Source organism: Indicator indicator, assembly GCF_027791375.1.
Source record: "Indicator indicator isolate 239-I01 chromosome Z unlocalized genomic scaffold, UM_Iind_1.1 iindZ_random_scaffold_45, whole genome shotgun sequence".
Lineage (NCBI taxonomy): Eukaryota > Metazoa > Chordata > Aves > Piciformes > Indicatoridae > Indicator > Indicator indicator.
The window spans coordinates 370069-390000 of NW_026539138.1; the positions used below are offsets into that span (position 1 = coordinate 370069).

Consider the following 19932-nt stretch of genomic DNA (forward strand, 5'->3'; position numbering starts at 1 on the left):
GGAGAAATGTAAGAAAAAGGTGACAAGGGCTTGTGCATAACTAGTGACTGCAGTTTGCCACATCCTTCATGACAGCTGTCAGTAATACCACAAGCACTTGAAAACGAAAAGGGATGGGATTGAGGTACAAGCATCAGACACCAAGGCCAATATCTACTGCTGCAGTACTGCATTATAAATGGTCAAAAATTTGAAACCATTTATTATGCCTCATTTTAACTAGCCTTTTCTCAGTCAGTTGTTCCATGCTATTCACATCTGCAGCCTGTGTGCTAGGCTGAAGCATTGCTCCATTAGGAGCAGAATCAGGCTCAGTTTCCTTCAGTTCAGACTGATCTGATGTGTGTTCTTCTGCCTGATCTTCCTTCTGCAGATCACCTGAAATCACATTCTGCTTATCTTCTGACTCTTTACCAGACTTCTCTTCCAGCGCTTTGTTAGATGTATCATCAGCAGTGCTTGCACCAGATGGTTCTTCAGAAAGTTCAGTGTCTACAATGTCAGGCTGCTCTGAAGATGAGTTTACTTCTATATTTGCATCAGTCAGTTGGTCTGAGACTGCAGATTTTGAGTTTTCATCTGAACTGACTGTTCCTAACACCTTGTCATCTGGTTTTGACAAAACCTGAGGTGGTACATGTGGTTCCTTTTTGGCAGAGGTTTCCCTACCATCTTTCTGCCAGGGAAAGGAGAAATCTAGCTTTTTCCCAAATACTGCACCTTGGGCACTCTCTGGCTTACTCACCTTTTCTTCACTACCACCTTCAAACAGAGTTGAAGAAAATTTCTTAAAACTGGACATGAGGCCCTGATCTGTCCCTGCTTTATTAACAGAAGGGGGCTGCTGAGAGAAGAATGACCCAAATGGCTTTCCACTATCAGCAGATGACATAAAGCTGAACTTCGGCAAACTGGGCATGTTTGGTATTTCGAAGACAGATTTACTGCTGTTTGTCTCTGGAGGAACATTGCTAGGTTTACCCTGTTTCTTTGAGTCAGATTTGGAAGCAATCCCTTCTGCAGGCACCTCATCAACTGCTAAATCTTTCTTCTGTTCATCAGCTTGCTCCTTTATCTCAGCTGTCTTCTCCTCATTCAGCTGGAGCAGATGAACACTGGGCTTATCAGTGGGAACTGTGGATTCTCTGCCACTATTACTGATCTCCTGTTGATCAATATCAGTATTGGGCTGATCCCCTGTAATAGTAGGTTCTGATGCAGGTGTAGCACATTCATCCAGCTGGGAAAGGTCTGTGTCTGCCCCACTAGCTGGGACTTCCACTTCCAGTTCAAGCCCATCAGAAGAGCCAGTCTGAAGGATGTCAATGGCTGCCTTGTCTGTAGGAGTAGCTTGCTCCTCTGTTACATGTGAAGACCCCACATCTAGCTGACCTGTATTTACATCAATCTGGTCAGTGGCCTCAGCCTGCTCTGTATCAATAGCATTACTGAAATCAGTCTGGCATGGCTTAGTATCTGTTGTTGCAGAGGGCTGTGCATCATTGTCCAACTGCAGAATCTCAAGGGCTTGATTTTCACCAGAGACTGTTGTTTCTGGAGTGATGCTCAAAGTTTCCTCTTTACAGGTTTCTGAGTTCCTATTTTCCTCAATTTCTGTTTTCATAGGGAACTCTTCTGTGGTATTTTCTCCCTCTGAAGCAGGCAAAATATCCTCCTTCAGAGAGCTTGTCACGTCTGTTTTAGCCTCTGTAGCTGCAGCTGTATTTTCTGCCTCCATCGTTTCTTTTGCTGGAACAGACCCAGCACCAACTTTCGCAGTACTGTGTTGAGGTTTAGGGATGGGTTTTGGAGGCACCTCTTTTGGAGATTCTTTTGGACCTTTGAAGATGCCAAAGAGATCATTCGTGAAAGACGGTGCTGGGGCACTTGGGAGTGATGAGAAACCAAAGAAAGAGGAGCTTTTCTTCTGTGCAGTAGGAGGTGTGGTAGCTTGAGGTTGGGAGAAGAAACCAGAAAACGTTTTAGGCGGTTTCATTTTTGTCATGAAACTTGAAAACATTTCAACCGAACAATCCAGCACTGATTTATCGCTCTCAGTTTCCTTAGGTTTGTTTTGCAAATTAGGCGCCTCTGGCATTTTAGGAGAGTGTAGCTCCTGTGCCTGTTGTAACCTGTCACCAAGAGATTGTTCAGGTAATTTATGTTCTGACAACTCGTGCTCTACACATACTTCTTCAGAGACCATTTCACCTTTCACATCGTTTGTAGCATTTAAGTCATTGAGACTCTGGGAATTCACTTCAGCATCTAAGATCATGCTGCAACTCTTGTTTTCAGAAGCTTGTTCTTTTGGAGAATATGGCTCTTCTTCAACAGGAAATGAAACACTGTCTGTTTCCTCTGTGCTATGCAAAGCATCCTCTTCTGCCTCTAGAGAAACAGTCTGTTGGTCCTGAGAACCCTCCTGCTCACTGGGAGGCTGAAGACAAGGACCAGAAGCAAATGAATTGGGTACTGCAGTGTCATCAGTCTGTGGAAGCTTCTCCAGGCCCCTCTCTTCAGCTACCTCAGGAGCATTTTCTACCTTTTCCACTGCTATAACTTCTGATTCATTTTCAGCGGTTGTGAAGTTATTAGACATTTGTTTGCCCATCACTGCTGCAATAACATCATCCACTTCCTTTTTATTGTTCACAGCTTGTTGCCTGGCAGAACTGCTAATTTTGACACTGGGGTCAGGGGAAATATTATGCTTAGAGTTCACTGGTTTAGCTGCTTTTGTATTATTTTCCTGTGTTGGAACACTTTGTGGCTTTTCATCCATAAAGGACGTCAAACTGAAGAAGCTAAAGCTGGTACTTCGTTGAGGTACACTCTTCTCAGCAGTTGGACCACTGGAGAAGAAAGAGGGCAGATGAAACAGCCCCTCTGTTTCTTGCTGCTTCCCAGCAGCAGGAGCAGCAGGAGCAGCAGGTGCTGAAGGCTTTGGCTCCTCTGATCCTGTGAAGAAGGAGAATATGCTCCTACTGGCTGGCTGTGATTTCGAAGCAGTGACACCAGAAAAGCTGAATGGCAAACTGAAACCCGACTCTTTAGGTGTCTGACCTGGTGTTGGTTTGCCCCGACTACCTGGGCCTCCTAAGCGATTTCCTCCTTGTTGCTTTGGTGTCGCCACAGGTACATTGCTTTGCTGCATTGCTGACCGACTAAACTGGCTTACTTTGGGACCTACACCCACTGGCTTCTGTGAAGCATTCCCAGGAGGCGCTTTTTCACTCTCAAGAGATTCTTCCTCAGCTTTCCTCATTTGTTGTTCCACTTGCACCCCAGAAGAGACTTGCCTGTCCTTGTCCACTGTTCTCACTCCATCCTTAGAGGTGGAGGACAGGCATGGCATACTGGCACTCTGAAGACCCCCAGATTTCTCAGTTTGTTGTCTCGACTCAGCCACAGTTCTGCTATTGGGTTTTGGCAGAGTCTTAGTACTTGGGGCTGGTTGAGAAGACACAGCCTCCCCTTTGAAGAGATCTCCAAGAGATCCAAATAATGATGAGATGCTGGAGGTTTCTTTCTGTTCTGGCTGTATTACCTTTTCTGGTTTATCACTTTGACTTTTTTGCACATCTGGTGATGGCTGTGGTGATTTGCTTACTTGTGTTTTAAAGAAATCAAAAAACCCAGAAGTTTGGGGTTTGTTGGCCGCTGAGCTTGCAGGAGACTCTTCTCCAAGACTGAACAATTTCAGAGCACTTTTAAATAATGTCTCCTCAGGCTCAGTGGTTGGGTGGCTCTGATTTGGCTGTGACTGACCAGGTTCATTAATAGTCACATGCCCTTCAGGATGCTTGGAAACCGGTGTTGCTTTAGTAGGTCTCTCTTCTCCTGTAGGCCTGCCATTTGGAGCAGTTTGGCTCTGTTGAGAGGGAGATTTTGTTAATCCTGTTTTTTTAACATGGATGTTTTCGTTCTGATTAAATTTTGGCTTTTCATTTCTAGCAGCATCCACATTAAGTTTTGATGAAGTATTTCTTCTTGGTTCCGAGGTAACAGGAAACCTTTGCCCTGTTTGTGCCTCATCTAATTTTCTGTTTGGTGCAAGTGATAAAACATCAGTTTTATTTTCAGATGATTTTGACTCTGTGTCTGTTCTCTTCAAGGAAGAGTGTTCAGATGTGTCAGGATCAGGACCTGAAGACTTACCAATTAATCCACCCAGTGCAGAAAATAATGAGCTAACTTTGTTCACTGGTGTTTTTTTATCTTCCTCAGTCTTTTTTGCTTCTGTTACTTTTTCAGTAGATGCCACAGTTTCTTCTGCTTTAGAAGCAGACTGAAACAGATGAAAACCGAAGAATCCTGATGACCCACTGCCAGAAGTTGTCACAGGGAAAGCCTCATCCACTTCCTTAGTGTGTACTTCCTTACTTGGCGATTTATTGAAAGCTGCCCTTGAATGTGTTCGGAGATCAAGGGTTAGTGGAGACTCCTCTGAAAAACTCAGGGTTTCCTTCTCAGGTCTAAAATCTACTTTGAGTTTTTGAAGTTTATAACCTGAAAAATCTAATGGCTGCTCTCTCTGATAATAAATAGACTCTTCAAACATTTGTGAAAAAGTCTCCAAATTCATATTCATTAGCTGATCACTCCTCTGCAAAGCTACTGACAAATCCAGGGGTTTATTTGTCACATAATCATCTAAAGGCTCTTCTTCAGCAAACCAGAACAGCTCATCTTCACTGCCAAGAGGGACCTTAAAGCCACAAACAGCAATTGTGTTGTCTTCTAGCACAGCTCTTGGAATGGAATCCATTTGAAAATTATAATCCCAGCAGTCTGAGTAGGAGTAAGTTTCAGGAGCACACACATAGACATACTGTCCAGTGGGATCAGTGAGCAGTGAATACACATACTGGCTGTCACTGTACATGTAGTATCCACAGTCACCATCTTCTGAGGGCCACCATATACCCTGTTCAAGCATCATTAGCCACTCCTGATACTCCTGGCTATAGGATGAGTACATAAAGCTCTCATCCATACTTAAAGTCTCTTGGTCAATTAGAGTCCACATAGTTCCATCACAGCCAGAGGAGTAGCTTAAATCCATGGGCAACTCTTCAAACGAGTAACTGACATCTCTTTCAAATGGTGGCAAGTTAGTGTAACTTTCACTGAGGGAATTAGCATTCCAGGAATTATTTTCTTCTGAACAAACATCCTGAAACATTAACTGGTCAAATGACTCATATGACATTGCACTTAAATCTAAACTCTGCCTGTCAAAACTGGCATTAGCCTGCCAAGCCATCACGTTGGCATTTCCATCCTTCTTACAGAGATTCACTACAGTATCATCTTCAGGCCAGTCCAAGAACTGAGGGGGCAGGACAGAGTTTTGATTTAACACATAGTAAACCGGTACTGCTATTTCGTGAGTGTTAGCCAGGTCCCCAGCTTCATATTCCCATTCAAAGCTACAATGGTTTCTTGTTTCCTGATAAGCTGAATACTGGCCCATAAGGTTATAGCTTTTATTAGTCAAATTCGGAAATTCATTTGATCCTTTGTTTACGAGAGTTGGAAGAACTCTAGAGCCTGCATCCTGAGGAACAATATGCCTACTATTTACAGACTTTCCAGATAAGTCTTGTACCTTGTCTTGAGGATTTAGTGCATCAGGGAGTATAGGAGGCCCACTGGGGGTAGCAGGGGGCTCAACAGTTTTATTTGCTCTTGCACTGAATGGGCTATCAGTAGTTTTGGAAGTGTCCCTCATCTTCAAACTGTCCAGTTTCTCCTTTGGCTTGGGGAGAAGATTTTTAAAGAAGCTAGAAACTTCCTGCTTTTCTCCAGTACTGCTTTGGGCATCAGAAGCTGTTTCTGAGTTGCTGGGTTTTGTCTCCACACCAGAATCCTCACCTTTATCAAACAGTTTCATGAAGCCTAGAGAGTGTGTTTTCACCTTCTCTTGGTTACATTCAGACAAGTTTTCACTTGAAGCAAGTTTAAATAAGCCAGAAAATAATCCAGAAGTGCTTTTCTGGCCATCACTCTCACTTCTAGCGGTTATTTCTTGATTATTGGCTGTGTTTTCATTGGAAGAAATGCGAAGAAACCCAGAAAGAAAACCTGGTGTGTGCTGCTTCTGCAGATCATCTGTGCTTGCAGCTTCTGGCCCTCTAGCTGAAGAGGTGGATTCAGCTGAGCTGTCACTTACATTGGGTGCATTCGGTACTTCTCTCATCAATTCTCCTTGTACATTTCTAGGTTCTTCCTGAGTACTCTTAGTTCTCTTCTGCTCTCCTGCAGCCTTAAGGGTGGCAGAGGCACTCTCCTCATGTTTATTTCTAATTACTTGGGCACTAGACAAGTTTTCTTTATTCATGTTTTTTGTTTGTACAAGTTCCTCCTTATGGTCTGATAAATTTGGAACAGAGCTAGATTTTAATGAAATAGCATTTTCAGAATTACTGCTTCTGTCTTCAAGCAAAGAAATGCCACTTGACTTCTGATGACCTCTTTGGTCCTGTGAAGCTCCCAGATTTTCCACAGAAGAAAATTTAAATAATGAAGGAATGAAGCCTCCTTTCTCCTTTGTATGTTCCTGCTTTTCTGAAAAACCCAACCCACTGAAAAAAGGAAGTTTCCCACTGAAAGGAAACGAGTGTCCTTCATTTGATGAGTTACTTTGTCTTACATCCTCTTCAGACTTACGTCCCTCAACATGCCCAGGTGTACTTTCTTTCTGCCCTTGTTCAGCAGAAGGAAGCAACAACTGACTGAAAGACTTTTTGAGTGGAGTGAAAAAGCTTTCAGATGTTGTACCCTGATCTTGAGGTTGTGATTTAAGTTCCGTATTATCTCTATTCTGCTTGTTTCCCAGTCCACGATCCATAGCATGCTGATCTCTCAAGCAAGTTGCAGGCGGCTGCTCCCTGGCAGTGGGTGCAGCCTCTTTTGCAGTGGCATCTGGCTGCTCTGCAACATGATGCAAATCTGGCTGCTTTTGTGGCACATCCGGATGCTTGGGAGCCAGGAGACCATCGAAACTGGCTTTCAGACTGAAGGAACTGACCGAGTTAGTGAGCTTGCCAAAGATTGAAGACACAGAAGGGCTATTTGCATTTACCTCTGCCTGACTCTTAGTTTCACTCGTCTGAATCTCTGAAATAATGCTGCTGGTCCTGGTTGCTGTCTGTCCAAACGGTTTCTCGCTTCTCTTTGCCTCATCTGCTTTCACAGCACGGCTCTCCTCCTTGGCATGCTCCTCTTTTGTGACTTCTTGTTTCGGCACTTCCTTCTCAGAGAAGATCTTTAAAGGATTAAGCATGCCTAGAACAGAATTCACAACTGAATATTGGTTTGGCTGGCTGTCAGCAGTATTACTGTGTGGCTGCTGGGGCTCATGCGGTACAGAAGCCTTACTGTCCATCTCAGTGGCTTCTGGCTTGTTGGAGTTTAAGTTCTGGGCTTTTTTATCACCACTTATTTGGGGTGGTAGCAAAGAGTGAATGGAGAACTTGGTGTCAGCTTTCTTATCTGCCATCACTTCAGAAGATGAACTCTCACTTTTGGACTTACTAGAAAATACATTAGAGATTCCACTTTCTGATAAGGTTTTGGGTTCTGTGTTCTCTGGAGTGAAAGAAACAAGCTTTTCAACAGAGGCTGTAAGGTGCTTTGTGCTTGACCCTACCTTTTCAGTGAAAGAGCTGAACAGGGAATTCACTGTATTCTTAACACCTTGTAAGTCTGGGAGAGATTCAGATTTGCCCTTGGTACTCTCCTCTGCAGCAGGATGTTTGGTCTCTTCAGTCTTTTTACCTTCTACTGCATTATCTGCATTATCCTGCTTTGGTAATGTGCTCTCAGCATTTTTTTTGGTCTCTGGTAATGTACCAAATTTGCTGATTTCTTCTTCCTTTTCAGCCAAATATTCTGAAACTGATTCTACCAGACACTGAAGTTCATCCATCGTGTCTATGTACTCCTCACTGGGTTCTTCAACAGGAGACAGTGTTAAATCTTGCATAGGATGGCTATGCTTGCTCCCTTTAGTCTTGTGTTTTTTATCACAGCTAGCCTTTAACTGGGAGCCTAGATCTGCAGGGTAATTGAGTGTGAGGTTTCTCAAATGGCTGATGTCAGAATCACACCATGTTTCTGAAAGCGTAGCCACTTCCTCATCTGAAACAGGTGAGTATTGGAACTCATCAGAAGCACTGCTGTCAAATTCCTCAAGGATATCCACAGGCACAAAAGTGTTATCTGGCATCCCTACGAGTTTCCTATCCCCACTGTCACTGAGGTGAAGTGACCCCTCATGGTTCACTCCCTGCTTGCTGGGCAACTTGCCACTTTTAACCATTAAGCCATTTTTGTACGGGCGTAAGATGGGATAAGTAGGTAACTGTTTCTTACTTTTGGAGCTGCTGGTATATTTTCCAGTTCTACCATACTCTGGGAATTCATCACTGGGTTCAGAACCAGTTGGCACACCATTGAAATACACTGTTTTCTCAACAGGAAACTGCAGACCTTCACTACTTCCCAGGCTGATTTGTTCACTTTCATCAAAGCTGTATCGCAGCTTCTTTTTCCTTCTCCTATCTATTGTATCATATTCCTGAGGGTACCTAGGGACATCTACAGACCCTGACTGCACACACACATTTGGGCAGCACCTTGATCTTTCACAGTGATTGAATTTTTCTCTTTTTGAGAGTGTTTTCATCTTTTTTATGTTTTTTTCCTGCCAACTTCTATTTTTATGACTCTTTTCTAAGAATTCCTCTATTTGCAGTTTTCCTAGCTCTTCATAGTTACTTTCCTGTTCTTCTTCTCCATCTTCATAGTTAAATGGAATGATCCTGACTCTTTCATTTCTAGCTAGAGATCCTTGTCTACGATGAGAAATAAAAGGGGGTTGAAGGGAAAGGAAAAGAGATAGGGGGAGGGGGAAAAAAAGAAAAAGAAGGGGGGGAAAACAGTTTTAAAAGAACTCTACAAATGACAGAAAAAATAGTAATGAAAAACATGCATTAAATAAAGGGAAATTAAAATAAGAAGCATCCAGAAATCACAAAATTGAAAACCTGCCAATCTACCACCTGATTACTTCAATAGTCAAAAAAACCTAGCATGGGTTGCAATATTCCACCAGATACAACTGCACAAAATTTAGAAACGCCTGTTTGAAGGAGAACAGGTTTTTATGATCAAGTGGGAGCACACAGCCTTTGCTGAACCAGTACCCTGCTGCTGCCTTTTTAAGCATGCTGAAGAAACTCACCTATTACAGTAACAGGACTATGTTGAGATACAGTGCCCACACATACCATCCCACTATGCTACATGTGTATTTTGGTCACTCTAGGCTCCAGATTTTGTTTTAGCAGTATTCATAAAGCACACAAGGACTTTGTTCCTCCTGAGGGTGGCTACAGAGCAGAGACTGCATGCAGTGACTCAGGAATCATTGGGTTCCAGGGAGGTGGGGACATGGGACAAAACGCAAACTGTGACACCAGCAACACAAGGAGTCCCAGCTACTCCTTTTGCTAGGAGGGGCATCATCACTGCTAATTCCCCCAGGGGACTCCTACCAACACAGAATTAAGATCAGAGGTGCTGCTACAGGATAAGAAAGCAAACCAAAACACTGGCAGTGGATATTATCCCATAGTAAGTCTCAAACACTTCTCAGGATCTGTACTTCCCATGTACAATATATCTAAACAGATCCAGCAATCTATCTTTGTCCTTTGTGGGAGAATGGATTGAAGTAGCTAGCGTTTCACCACCGGTATGAAGCTTCATAAAAATCCAAAGATTTGGGGATTAATTCTTAATCCTTCTGATCAACAGCTATCTAACTGTTCAACAACCCAAAGGCTTGTAGCAAGAAAGCTTGTTCTTTATCTAACTCTCCCAAGAAAGGTTCCTGCCAGCCTACACCCACTCAGAGAGTGGGTGTGGAAAAAAAAAAAAAAAAAGAAAAAAAACCACCAAACATCAAAACATTCATTTGAAAGATGCAGTGCAGCTTTGTCTCATATGATAAATTTCTGAGAACTAGGCAGCATGAGGGCATACATGCCTTGACCCTGTAAGACCAGGGGAGAAGCAAGAGAGGGAACACAGGCATTGTGGATACTGCTAACACAAGAGTCTTCACCTTGAGAGTTACCTGGGGCACCTCAATATAGGATACTGATGGGATAGCCCTGAGAGGAATAGGTAATTGCATTTTCACTACTGCTGGTTTAGTGCTTCATTCCACCAGCATTAGCTAACTTACATTAACTGGAAAGATACTTGCTACTTTAAATGAGCATTGTTGTACACAGTTTAGAACACTTACCAAACTTCTTGCTTGCAATTTTAAGGTGCTAATTGTGATCATTTTCTTTAAGAAGATAATTACATTTAAAAGCATCCAAGGGCTACCATAGTTACTGGATCAAGCCCTTCTAATCTCAACTGACAGCAGTGGAAGATACATGAATGCCTGAAGCATCATTAGCCGTAAATGCTACACCAACAATTGACTAATGTAGACATAAAAGGAATTACTTCTCTTTCTAATTGAGCTTCTTCCTCCCCTAACTGTTTCCCCTACAAAAGCATTTCTTTTACTAGAAATAAAGCAATGACAAGAAGTCCAACACCTGAGAGGCGAAAAAGATGACAACATCAGCCCAGCCTTTATCTACCACAGATCTGAAATACAGCCATGGCAATCAGCAGGAATCAGCTGAAATGTATCACAAGACCACAGCAGCAACAGCAAGGCAACAGGCACACAGGCTGCAAAGAGGTCAACCCACCTATCAGACAGATCTAGAGAGCGCCTGCTCTCTAGTGAGCACTGGCAGCTTGTCGTTTGACTAGACTCAGATGTGGACTCTAGGTCAGTTCGGACACTCACAGTGGAATCTAGGCTATTATATCGCCTTGGAAGTAAATAGAGCAAGAGCAAGGAGACATGGAGGACATGTGGTTACACAAAACAAACACTGCAAAGAAAAGTTGGTGCTTAAACAAACAAAAAAAAAAAGATCTGAGGTGAGGATGTCTGCTGTTCTGTTGGCAGAAAAACACACCCCATGAGCAATTAGGAATAGTGCTTGTTACCCTTTGGAAAATATATATACTTCTATCAAAAGCAACACAATCATGTGAAACAGCTGATGAAAGGTACCGGAATTTTTCCAGCCTAACTCAAATGTCCTAAGAAAAACAAACAAACAAAAAACACTCCGAAAAACCAAAACACAACCCCCCACAAAGAATAACACCACCAAAACAAAAAACAATAAAAAAAACCAATCACCCAAACAACAAGAGGTCTTTGTATAGCCAGTTTCAGTTGAAACATCTGGCATAGACAATCTTTCCAAACTCTTGCCCAATTCATGATAGATTCTAGCAGAACCTAGTCTGGATCCTCTGAGTCTGCACAGGACAGCTGCCTGCAAGCTGTCATTTCTCCTCAGCAATTATCAACTGCAGTCTTCCAGAAGCACTGATTCCATCAGGTGTCTGCCTGATCTACAGCACTCAAGAGCTTGTGGGAGCAAAAAATCAACCGATTTGGTTTTGCAATACTCAGTTACAACTGTGTTTTGAAAATATTTAAGATCTACCCACGTGCTCTGCCTCAGCCAGTTCTTGAACAACTTTCTGACTAGAAAAAGAATTGCACACAGGTTCTTTGGAAAGCTTATTTGCATTTTCTAAGTTTTAAGAGTAACTGTATAGCAAACAACAACAAAAAAGTCATCTTCCTGGGCATGTGGAAAATGCACATGGAAACAGGAGTGCTCAGAGGAAACCAATCACCATCTCAGACTTGTCTTCCTGGAGTGAAAATAATTGTAGACCAGAGTAGACTACAAAGCTCATAACCTTTATGTGAACTTTACTGTTCTGGATCCCTTCACATCAATATCCGGGGGAGAGGGAGGGAAACAAACCAAAAAAAACTTATTCCATTTATGATATTTTTTAACAGTTCAAACCAGAATTGCTCCTTTGGAACAATTTAGCCATTAGATACCATTTAAAATGCACACATCCCCTGCCTCCAAAAGCATGGAAGATCCCTTGTATCATCAGCACCAACCCAGTAAGTACCATAACTTCAAGAACACCTGGCCACCACTGGCTTCCTCAGGCTGCATGCCCAACACCACTGCTCATCTTTGATCTTCCATAAAGAAAAAGCTTCAGCTCATCTTCTTACACTCTCAGTAAGATCTTCAGCAACTTTATCATTGCAAATGAGCAGTACAAAACAGCACTGGAATGGGAATGACTTGCTTATATATTTAACAGACTAGGAAAAGAGCACTAAGAATGACATGTTGCATTACAGTAAGTGAATTTAGCTGGCACGTTTGCCTCTGCTGGTTGAAAACTCAGTAATAGTAACAATGTTAAATGTTATTAATGATAAAAGCAGAAGTTTAATAAAGACCATAATGCAAAAAGGATAAAATTTAGCCTCAGCCACACACCCATCAGCACAGGCTTAGGCTTCAGAATGCACATTCTTACCAAGAGGGCTAAGGTAGAACAAATCAGTTATAATGCATGCAAAATCCTGCACCTCTAACTGTGACAGTGTTTAAGCAACTGCCTCTTCCTTCCACATCTAAGGCAGCATGGCCTGGTCTGTACACACATTCTCACCAAGCTGACCAGCACCGTCCAAGCTCTTCTGCTTTCCCCTTACGCTTAATTCCATCCTTTATTTGGAACAGTGGTTTTGTGAAGTTCCTACAGTTCCCAGCACAACCAGTTCTAGTTAACAGTCATTGATTCTGGCAAGTTAACGCTATAACGGTTAACACTTAAAGAAGACAAAAAAATAGGTTTGAGAGTAGGTATTTACGGTCACAAAAGCTAATTTAGAGAAAATAACTTTCATGCAGCTCAAAGGAAACCAAAAAAGAGAAAACACACTGTTCAAGAGTGCTACATGATAACAGATGAAAAACAACCTAAAACTGTTACAGACTTCCTTCTGTTTTGGCAGAATAGAACAGGAGCTAATCCAGCGCAGAAAATAAACCTGCCCCAAGAAAGAAACTCCTCAAAGGAAAACTCTGCTCAGGGTTGTTTCACTGGCTTGGGAGGCACACCCATGCAATGGTACCAGAACAACCAACTACCTAGTGATCTGGCTTTCAAAAGGTGCCGTGAAATATAGCCTTGGCACAATTACCTTGGAGTCAAGCATGTCTTTAAAGGGTAATTCACTGAACTGCCATATCTTGCATAATACATAGCTTTATGGGCTTTCCCTCATTCATAAAGTCCCAGTGTTAACAAAACATGTAACACCTTCCTGTAAGAAGCCTTTCAGAGCCCTGGAGCTGCCCTCCTCTGCTGGCACGGCACCTTCACGCTCTGCTGTGGATAATCAACGGGAAAAGAAGAGCTACCCAGAAGAGGTCACCCACCTGACGGCCACATGGTCCCGATAATCCAGATCGTAATTCTGCAGGGAGTCAGCACAGGATTCCCTCAAGACCCCTTGCTGCTGCAGGCGTGATGGCACCGTGAACTGGTGCACAGAGGCATTGGGCTGCGCGGTCGTGTGGTACGGAGGAGGAATGCTGTTGCTGGTCTCGCTGCGATAGTCGCTGTCCCGATCATCCATGGTACTGTCACCATCTTCAAAGGCTAAGAAACAAAAGCAGTTAAGGGCACAGCTCTCTCAAGTTGTCTTGCTGGGACAAGGAAGCCCATTTATTTTTTAAAGAATGACCAAAATAATGCTATTTCTGCCATGGACGTATCTCCATCTGGCAGCTGGCTATAACCTCCAGTTCCCTCAGGCACATGCTAAGGAATTCCAGAGATTTCTTCCATACTCTCCCAAACAACACAATGCTCAAAATTTCAGGTTCTTTGCTGATGCCAAAATTAACATATAGATGTTGGGAAAACAACCTCAAAACATTCCTTTATAGCAGGTAGCTCTTTTCTGGAAACTTTTCAACCTTTAGGATGTAATACTGTCCCTGCTTAGCAATCTTAACCAGTACTCTAGGGTTCTGGAATATTTTTTTTTGAGTGTGTGTGTGTGCCTTTTTTGGGGGAAAAAAAATTTTAAATCTTAGTTTAAGAGAAAACAATGAAAATAAGAACAACTGGGAGTGTAGCTCTACTTCTTACAGGGCAAAATTGCTACATTTAAAGCACAAGTACATTATGTTAAATGTAGTGGTCAACACTAACGGAAACCTCCACAAAGCAAAAGGCTCCTTTCCAGTGAGTCCTTCTCCATGCAGAAACACTTCTGCCTGCTAACTCTTCAGAAAAAGAGAGCATAGAATCACAGTGAGAAAATATATAGAAATACAGTATTGGTGTATGACTGTGTTTGGCTGTGCAGGATGCAAGGTTAATCTTTGCAAGCTCCAAGTGAAATACATACAGACAGTGAAGTGCACCATTTACATGCTTGAAACAAAGGAAAATAAGGATAAGCCATTATTCACTGTCTCCATCACCAAAAGCCTGCCTAAAAAGGACAATCAAATTAAAGCCCCCACTGATAACTTATTCAATGGCCTGTGTCCTACACAGCCATTCACTCTGAGGTTGAACAATAAAGTGAAAGTGCTGTTTCCATGCCAGATCCTTAAAAAACCCTGAATTTAATTTCTGAAATTCCAAGCAGATGGAATGCAGTTTCAGGGAACACCCATTGCTTCCACTCGCACTTCACACACCTCCAATTCAATTTCTATTTTTTTTAATCCAAGGTAGAATTTGTTCTTGGTGACCTTTTCAATTCCTTTCCATCTAAGATTTTACTAGTGTCCTAAATTGGAAGGAAGAGTGAAAAACAGCCCCAGCAGAAACCATGTCTGCAAAATATAAACCACTTGAAAAAGACCAGCTCTACTCTGTTAAGTACAAACAATTCAATTTGATTGTCCACAACAAAAATGAAGTTAAGCCTCCTGCTTTTTAGTAGTTTAAATGCTGCAGAGTTCTTGTCAGTCTCCAATCAATTGAATAGAAGTATATAGCAATCACATACTGCTTTATTCAGCTTTATTAAAAGAACAACGTCCATCAAGTTTATTACAGTTCAGTGCTTAGGAGAAACACTCAAGATGTGTGAGACAAAAATTACTTGGTATGACAAAGTGCCAAATGCCTCTGAGAAGCACCAGACTCCCAGTCCATGGAGCAAGGGCAGATCAATTTGTAAATCACAAGGCACATGCCACCCTCAGAAGGATATCAAGCTACTACTCAGCTGAGCAACGTCATTGCTGAACACTTGAGCCATTACCATCTAATGCACAGTAATTGCTTTTATCGGGACAGAAATACTCTTCCAAAGAGCTTTCTAATGCCCTACCTTGCTGCCAGACTAATTTCTTCTTTCCATCAGATATAACTCACTTAAGGTAAAACCTAAATAATCCTGTTATCAAAGTTCTTACAGCTTTGGCTGCACAACTATTACAAGCACTTGCAGAGGCTTCAGGCAGTACAGCTGAGTTACAAGTTCAGGCTCTAGTAAAAGACAGGAGACCCACAGCTTTAGGGACAAAAAAATTATGTCACTGCAACAGTATAATAACAAATACGAATCAGTGCTCCAATAATCTGGGTCAAAAAAATAATGAATTCAGTAATCCATTGATACTGGACTAAACTTACTACCAGAGCATGCAAAGCCTTACACAACTATGGTCACCAGAAAGCAGGACACAGTTTCTCCAGGTCAGTGACTGCCCAGCTGATCAGCTCAGAGATTTCAGGACTCCCCAGTCGGGCTGCTGCAGAAGCACCACCTGGATTTGTTAACCTGTCTCTACATTATCAAATGAAGGTATCCAGTATGAACGACCATGTCTCAGCTGGTTATCTTAAGTGTTAAGCAAACATTTACAGTATATGCTTATAAAAGGTGGCAGCAGAATTTCCCCCAGTTCCTACTGGCATTTAGCATGAGGAAGTCTCTTAGAGGTCATGACACAAAACGTTTCCCTCATGACATGTTTATAGGATGCAAGGCTCCAGCTATCACAAACAATGATGAGGCAGGAACGTGTTTCTCTGATGTATGCACCATGCACCTAGAGCATCCATAGATGTTAATACCAGGAAGAAATCCTCAACTGACTCATAAATAAGAGCCAATCCCAGAAACTCTCATTCATGCTAAATTGCACCTACTCTACAAGCAATCTCACTTTACTTAACAGAAGTGTTTGCAAATGAAGACGTTGCTCAGCCTGATTAAAACCACCAAAACCTGGCCCATATGTGGCTTTACAGCACATGACCAATGCAACAAAGCATACTGTGAAATGTCCACCCCATGGTGATGATCCCAGCATTAACATATTAGACATTTAAATTTTACTTAAGCAAGAGACTGACAAGAACTTGCAGAGGCAGCTTTGGGGATGCAGCATCCCTTCAAAAGGAGGAGTCAGGCATTACAGCCCATGTTTCAAGCAAAATATCCCTCACAACACACATGCTGTGATAAATTCAAGCACTGTCTTCTTCAAACAGATGATACACCAAGTCTTCTGTAAGGAAAGTTGTAGCTCAGCCTCAGTCTCTAAAGATTACTTAATTACTAACAATATACATAACTATAAACATTAAAAGACAGTAATTGCTTTACCCCAGTCTGAGATATTTCACATACACCAAGAGCACTCAAGGGATGTTTGTTTGTTGCTGGACACACTGTGTGGCAAGTGGAGAGGCAAGGCTGAAGAGACAGGGCAGAAGCATGCCGTTCGTATTTAATAATTTAATATTCATGCATATAGGCAGCACAAGAAGAAAATCCATTGAACAGTCACATCACACAGTAGGACCTTACAAAGACTGGGGGGAAAGAAACAAAAAAATCAAGAAAGGAGATAGCATCTCTGAAAAACTGCCTCTTGGAAACCCTGTTACTCCTCCACACTTCTTCCTCTAGGAGCTATTAAATCACTGCTGCAGGGAAGAACACAAACAGTGTTTAATATACTGACCTCAAAACCACTTTGCACGATTCTGTCACATCAGCTCTACCAGGCACATTTAACCGCTGGCAACTTTACTTCAAGCTTCAGACAGGAAAGAAAACTAACAACTAAATTATTACAGGTGGCTGAATGAAAGCACTTTCAGAAGTGTTTTTGTTTTAAGGTCCCAAAGCACAGCAGGAGTTCCTCTCAAAAGGTTGCATTTGGTTGAAATTGCCTCCTGCTTTTCTAGGAGTGATGTTTCATCAGCCCCTGGGAGCGAGAGTCCAGTCCCTAAGCTTAGTTATCCTCCACAAACTTGAGCAAAAATACGGACAAAAGCATTAAGTGTATCACACCCAGGGACTTTGGAAGGTTCATGTAAGGTTCTGTATTCCCAGATCTCCACTGCTTCTTCAAAATAAGCTTTTGTCTGTTTTTTATAAAGGTAGAAGAGAAGAAAATGTACTGACTGAAAAAATAGCTTCCCATCCAACTTCAGAAAAGAAGTCTGCCAGCTCCAGGCTCTGGCTTTTGCAACCCATTTTCCATACCCCACACCCATTTAAATTGCTTTTCCCCATAGCAGCTGAAGTTTCAAACCCCAATATTCCATCCCCTACCAAATCATCAGTCACTTTTGAAAAATCACACACACTTCTGAAAACTTATATCCAAAATGCACACTACTTTGACAAGGACTGTTGAAGTAACAAGGAGAAAAAAAACCAATAATCTCAAAGGGCATTTTGTGAGGCTCTTCTACAGCTCTCCATGCTAAAAAATTAAGAGCAACACTGCAGATCCTTAGTCCACCCTATTGTCCTCACCACTTAAAAATAAATTAGAAATCTATGTAATTTTAAGATAGCAAGCTAGCAATATTCAGTCTTCTGTTTAAGAGTTTTCATAACCTTGTTTTTCCAAATTTGAAAACATTTCCTGTTGCTAAAACACTCAAGAACTGGAACAAGTGTCTAACGTGGAAAGGCTAGCTTGGATATCTACCATACTTGGCTACATCTTTCCCTTTCCTAAAATGAAACAGTGTCAGTAGCACAAAATATCCCTTTTCTAAAGCACCTTCTCCCCTAGTAGCAAGACTCTGAGCTACAATACTCTCCTTACAAGGCGCTCTCACCAGCGAAACATCTTTCAGCTACCAACATGCTGTTTCTGCTGCTTCCCAGTTGCTGTTGTAAGTATATTTTTCATTAGATCACCAAGGCAATGGAGTTTACTTGGAAACACCAACACTGGCCCAAGCTGGCTTATACTAACGTGATTTCAAAGAGGGCAGCAAGAGCAGGTTGAAATAGAGGGAGGCAGGGAGGGAATACATGACACTCCATGAATACAAGCACTATTCCAAACAAAAACAGCACACATGAGCACTCCAGATAAACAGGAAAAATATCTTCTGCATGGTCTTCCTACATCTCTGACTGACCAATGCCTAAACACTGTTTCCCTCACAAGTAAAAAATTTTTTAAAAAAAAAATTAAAAGGCAGTGAATAAAAAGTTATTTAACACACTAATCTTTGTTTTAGTAGTATAAAAAAGTTTGCATAATTCTCAGTTATCCTTTCACACCTCTGAGAATAACTCAAAACAATTTAAACACCCAGCACTCACAGTGTGAGAAAGTTGGCCAACACTGTGGATGCCTGAAGAATTTACAGCTTGATCAAAGACAGGAGAATAAGGAGAATAAAACATGTTGTGAGAGAAGAGACTGGGAAGTCTCTGGTAGAAGACTTCTAAAATGCAGAACAGGTCTATGTGTGAAAGGTACTGTAACATTAACTGAACATTAGACTTAAGCTACTTGGCTGCTTTAAGTGTCCTCTCCAAATTCCATTATGTCAAAAAGTTGGGCAGAACATCCACCCTGATGCCAATGGTAAAGGCAATTATTTTTACTTTTTTTTTTTTTTTTTTAAATCATGCCCCCTCTCAGCAATATACAATCACAGAATGCTGGGGGCTGGAAAGGACCTCTGGAGATCACCTAGTCCAACACCATTGCCAGAGCAGGTTCACCCAGAGCAGGTTGCACAGGACTGCATCCAGGAAGGCTCTGAATGACTCAAGAGATGGACACTCCACCACCTCTAAGAGTCTGTTTCAGTGCTCTACCAGCCTCAAAGTAAAGAAGTTCCTCCTCATGTTTAGACAGAACTTCCTATGTACAAGTTTGTGTCCATTACCTCTTGTCCCATCACTAGACACCAATAAAAAAGGCTGGCCCCATCCTCCTTACACCCACCATTTAACTATTTATAACCACAGACAAGAGCCCTTCCATAAGTCTTCTCCTCTCCAGGCTAAGAAGCCTCAAGTCTCTCAGCCTTCCTTCGTAAGAGAGATGTTTTAGCCCCCTTTCTAGCTTTTGCTGTACTCTCTCAAGCAGTTGCCTGGAATTGGGGAGCCCAGTATTCCAGATGAGGCCTCACCAGGGCAAACACCTTCATGTTAAGAATGATTGATGAATTTTTGCAGGCACAATAGGCCCTACAAGCCATGCACAGTACCTTGAGCGGACGTCTTGCCTGTTGGAACCCTTTGGACTTCCACAAACCAAAGATGCGTCATGCACATTTTCTGGAAAGATCGACAGAAACCTTGCAGCCTCTGCAAAAGTTATTGCAGCACTCTTCAGGTGCAGGCATTAGCTCTACACATTACAGACAGCTCCAGTATCTGAGTTAAAATCCTTCCCAGGCTGATAAGCACCAGTCAAAGCCCTACCACTTTTGCCATGATACTGTCTCACTGAGTTTGATTCAACCGTGCTGGTGTGCACTAGGCATTTTTGCTTTCAGATTTGTTCCTTTTTATAGTATTTGGAATTTATGTGATGACTTCAAGCATCTCCTTGCATTTTAGTCAAACGTTCACTACAGGTTCCCTTGTGGTTTTCATGTGGTTTTCAGTTACTCCAAACACTGACTTAGGCTTCC

At 42.1% G+C, this 19932-nt stretch overlaps 1 protein-coding gene across 1 annotated transcript in view; it reads right to left on the reverse strand.

The window, feature by feature from the left end:
• Nucleotides 1–19932, reverse strand: part of UNC13B (unc-13 homolog B) — a 192728-nt gene that overhangs the window by 143592 nt on the left and 29204 nt on the right. Inside the window, exons 5-6 of the mRNA XM_054398324.1 lie at nt 13431–13653; nt 10791–10916 (exon numbers count right to left, since the gene is read on the reverse strand). Of these exons, the coding sequence (XP_054254299.1) occupies nt 10791–10916; nt 13431–13653 (349 nt within the window). The remainder of the gene's footprint in view (nt 1–10790; nt 10917–13430; nt 13654–19932) is intronic.